The 4204-nt window shown below is 50.8% G+C and overlaps 1 protein-coding gene across 1 annotated transcript; it reads right to left on the bottom strand.

Moving 5' to 3' along the window:
• Positions 1 to 2972: 2972 nt before the first annotated feature.
• LOC124677082 lies at positions 2973 to 3275 on the bottom strand. The gene has a single exon (XM_047213078.1). The coding sequence runs from the start codon at positions 3273 to 3275 to the stop codon at positions 2973 to 2975; it is 303 nt and encodes a 100-aa protein (XP_047069034.1).
• Between the last annotated feature and the right edge of the window lie 929 nt (positions 3276 to 4204).

Below are 4204 nucleotides of genomic sequence, written 5' to 3' on the forward strand. Positions count from 1 at the left end.
CACGCGCATACACTCACCCCTATGAACGCACACACGCACACCCTACCCCTATGAGCACCTCCAGAAGACTGAGTCGGCGGATTGGATCTTGAAATTGACGAAGTCACCATAGGTGCCTCGCTGTCGACGGGAACGTCGCCTCCCACTGAATGTATATTCCGCCTTTTATAAGACACACAGATGTCAAACCTGGGGTTTGAACTCTGGTGGGCTGGGGATACAACCATCCTCCTAACAACCCAACCTCAGGTTGGTTCTCCAACAAAGGGGCATCTGATCAGAAAGTATACATGACTATTGGCATTTTCTCTCAGATCATACTCATTACTGGATTACTTGTTAATTAGAAGGCTCTCTCTCTCTCAAAACACACTTTTGGCCAATGCGTGAATATTTTTTTTAGGATAATGAAGTTCTATATTAAAGTATAGTGATTGGGTCAAATCATCATTGTTCATTGAACGTGTAGAATGTTTTCTCCGCAACCAAAGTCCACCCCAAGGTTCACGAAAGAAAATGGAAAGCTAAAGTCCACTCTCTAAAAATGTTGAGAAACCAATGCATGTCATAGGAAAAGAGAGGCACGTTGCATAATTTAAGCTAACTGGTAATACAACTTAAAATACATATATAATACAAGCTTTTCGTTTTCTCAAGAAAAAGAATAGTAGAACTTAAAATAAAGAAATTCCCTGGCTAATCAAAATAGACTAACATGACATTAAGTAAGGAATACCCTACAAGACTACATGGGGAAGGAAGAACGTGGCAAGAACTCAACAGAAAATCAACTAAACTAAGGAAGGCGAGAATACAAAAGACCTATTTTGTTGTGTCTGCAAAAGTGTAAAACTTCGTTAGAAATCTTGATCCTAAACTAACAAATGATAGAAGAACATCCTTAAGGAGTGGATGATCTCCATCGCAACCACTCCGGTCTCCAGAACCGCAACAGCATAGCTAGCAGCCAGCCAGCCCGTCCCCACTTGCTTTCGGCGCATCTCCGCCGGGTCGAAAAATGCGTCTGTCGCCATCTCCAGCAGGGTGATGCAAAGTGACCGGCCGTCCGCGGCGACACAAACCTGACACAAATATGCGCCTCGGATGCGTCTCTGCGGACGCTGCGTGGACGCACAAAGTGTCCGCTCGCGTCTGGCGGACATTTCGTCGGGCCCGCCTGGCAGCGACCCTGCATCGATGCGTCTCCTCAGGCGCGCCAGCGACTAACGCCGAGGCGTCGCTTCGGCAGTCTGCGCCACGTTAATGTCGATGTCTCGGCTGCATGCCGAGCGGCCGCCACACACCTCCGCAAACGCAGTAATGGCGACGCCACGCGTCCCGCGGCCGTCGCCTACCTCCGGCCTATATAAAGAGGGCGCGCGTTCTTCTTCCTCATCCACTCCTCCAAACAAACCCTAGCAGCCACAAGCTCCACCGTAGCACCGCCTAGCTCTTCATGCGACGCAGCCAGGCCCGCAAGGAAGTCTATGGAGGGTCCAGGTGGCCTGCGAGGCGGTCGAGGCCGCGGGCCTGGGCGCCCCCAGGGCCGGGGCAGGGGTAGGGGCCGCCGTGGTGGAGTAGCTACGGCCCCACGGTCGCCATCACATGCGCCCTCCTCGTCTTCGCAGGAGCACCGCTGCTTCGAGTTCCTCCTCCGCATCGACGACGACCCACTCGGCATCAAGAGGCTCCTGATGGCGTCGAGCCGTCGCACTTGCAGCTACGGGAGGCCAGCTGCAACTTCTGCCGGTGGACTGACGAGGTCTTGTTCAACGGGCAGGGCAAGATGTACCTGCACACGGGGTAGGACAAATTCGCCCGCGACCTCGCGCTCGAACCCAGCTGCCAGCTCGGGACGGCGAGATGATCGTCAAGGTGTTCGACGACACAGCGTGCCGCAGGCACTACCACACCAGCGAATCCGGCTCGGACACCGATAGTTCAAACTTAGAGTGTTCTTTCTTTGCAGCGAATATGGCTACGGGCCAGTTGAAACCAGTAGTGAAGGTTTCTGGTTGTTCTTCCTCGAAAGAACCAACAGGGGTACCGTCACCAACTGGATTTTCCAGTTTGGGTGACTAGGAGTGCCTGGGAGTGTTCTTGGCCGCGAACATACGGAATTAACACAACTGGTTTTCTTTTTTTTACATTGTTTTTATTTGTGTCAACCATGGTTCAAACTATATATTAGTTTGTGTAAACCATGTTTCCAATTATGTATTAGTTTGTATAAAACCGTGTTCCAATATGTAATGTTTGGAACTATGTTTAAATGGAGAAGAGGGAAAAAAAGTACAAAAAAATGCGTCGCCACGCTGGAGCCACCACCAGACGCAAACGGACGCGCGGATAAAAATGGTCATTTTTGTGTCTGCGGAACGACGCAAACAAACGCTCACGGACAATAAAATGCGTCGCCCGTTAGAGATGCCCTCACAAGTGCTGAATTGCATCTCACATCTGACAGTAACAAGCGTATAACGACAGCATGGATAAAGCAGCAACATGTTTAACACTTGTCAGCCCAATCCAATAAGGAAAAAAACATCTCCTGCTGCTAAAATTAAGATCTGAATTAACCAGTACTGCTAGAATGCCAATAATACCCAATACACGGTGTGGTGTATGTACAAGTTCAGTGTGCAAAACCAAACAAACATATATACTAGCAAGCAATGGAAGGAGCCATCCTAGAGAGGCTTCCCAGCTACCAATCGTCCATTTACATCCACTGTACATTATGCCTATGCCTACATCTCACCTTACTAGTACTAGTACTAATCAAAATGCACACCGGGTTTATTTGCTTCAGTTACATAGGTTATATCAAGCTCAACTATTCTCAGGTCTACCTGGACCTGGAGTGCATCTGTACGAAATTTCTACAGAATTCCCGCGTTCCAAGCATGCCCGATCAATAAAACCTAGCATCTAGCAATCATAGCTGCAGGATATGTGTACCATGGATTACTTCACTCCGGTATGGTCTGCAGCGCCGGCGCCCACTGTCCGGCCTGCCCCCTGTGGCGGAAGTTGCAGCTGCTCGTCATGCAGAGGAGCTCGGAGACGACGGCGGCGCCACCTTTGCCACCGTCCTCCTGCTCGAGCCGCCGCAGAAGGTCCTCCAGCTGCTTCTTGGTAATCCTGATCTTCACCTCCTTCACCGGCGCAGGCGATTTTTCGACCTCTTCCTCCTCCACCGCCCCCTTCTTGGCGTAATGCGCGGCGGCGGCGGCGGCGCCACGGCCACGCGGTCTGTCGAGGCAGTTGCCCATGTTAAACTGGAACTAGTGGCTAGCTGGGCGATCGATTAGAAGGCCAAGACTCAGCGCGCGGGTTGGGCTTGATCGATGGGTGCTTGTTGCGGGATGGGAAATGGTGGATCTCTTACGAAGGCGACCGAGCTGGGGAGATTTATAGCCGTGGCGTATGGAGGGAGATGAGAGTGGGGGAGAAGACTTGGGGGCGCCTGCCTCAGACCGTCTGATGGACACGTGGATGGCTCCGATCGAGTCCAAGTTGCCGTGCCCGGCCACGAGCCGACCAGGCAGCCATGCCGGTGCGTCCAGATTCGTGCTCTGACGTTCGATGGCACCTGGCGGTGACGCGAGTGTGAACGGCGGTGAAAGGTTCGATGGCGGGTGGGGCCCTGAAGCTCACCTGAAGCGGTAAACGTGGCGTCTGCTGGCGAATTTTCTTGCCCGGACTAATACAGGGGCTGTTAATTATCCTAGACCATGACGATATGGACTATGAAGCTTTCTTTAGAAGCAACAAAAAAATGCGACGGAAATGTAGACATCTTGGCTGATAAATCAGACGATGTTGTTATGTGCTGTTTACGACTTCACATGGCTCGTCAACAAAATTAAACATCACTGGAGTAAGAAGAGACAGCTGTTTTCAGTGTGGCTGCTCTGAATCTGTATGTGCGTACGCACAGGACAAGTTGAAACTTCGGCGCCGGTGATTAATCGGAAATTTTAATTCTCGCTCATCTGATCGACCTTTGAGTTGTGCATTTAGTCGTCGATCACCGGCTGCTTGCATATGGGCTCTCTCTCTTTTTCGTCCTCCCCAACTATTATTCGGATGACCTCCAATCATTCAGAGAGCACATCGCTAACTGAACAAATGATTAGCCGCGTATATTCCCTTCACGATGGCGGATGTATGTGTACATGTTGACCTGGTATAAATCACC

This window comes from Lolium rigidum, chromosome 7 (genome assembly GCF_022539505.1).
Source record: "Lolium rigidum isolate FL_2022 chromosome 7, APGP_CSIRO_Lrig_0.1, whole genome shotgun sequence".
NCBI classification, from domain to species: domain Eukaryota; kingdom Viridiplantae; phylum Streptophyta; class Magnoliopsida; order Poales; family Poaceae; genus Lolium; species Lolium rigidum.

Coding starts and splice junctions, on each gene's coding strand:
- LOC124677082 (XM_047213078.1), bottom strand. CDS start 3,275: ATGGGCAACTGCCTCGACAGACCGCGTGGCCGTGGCGCCGCCGCCGCC.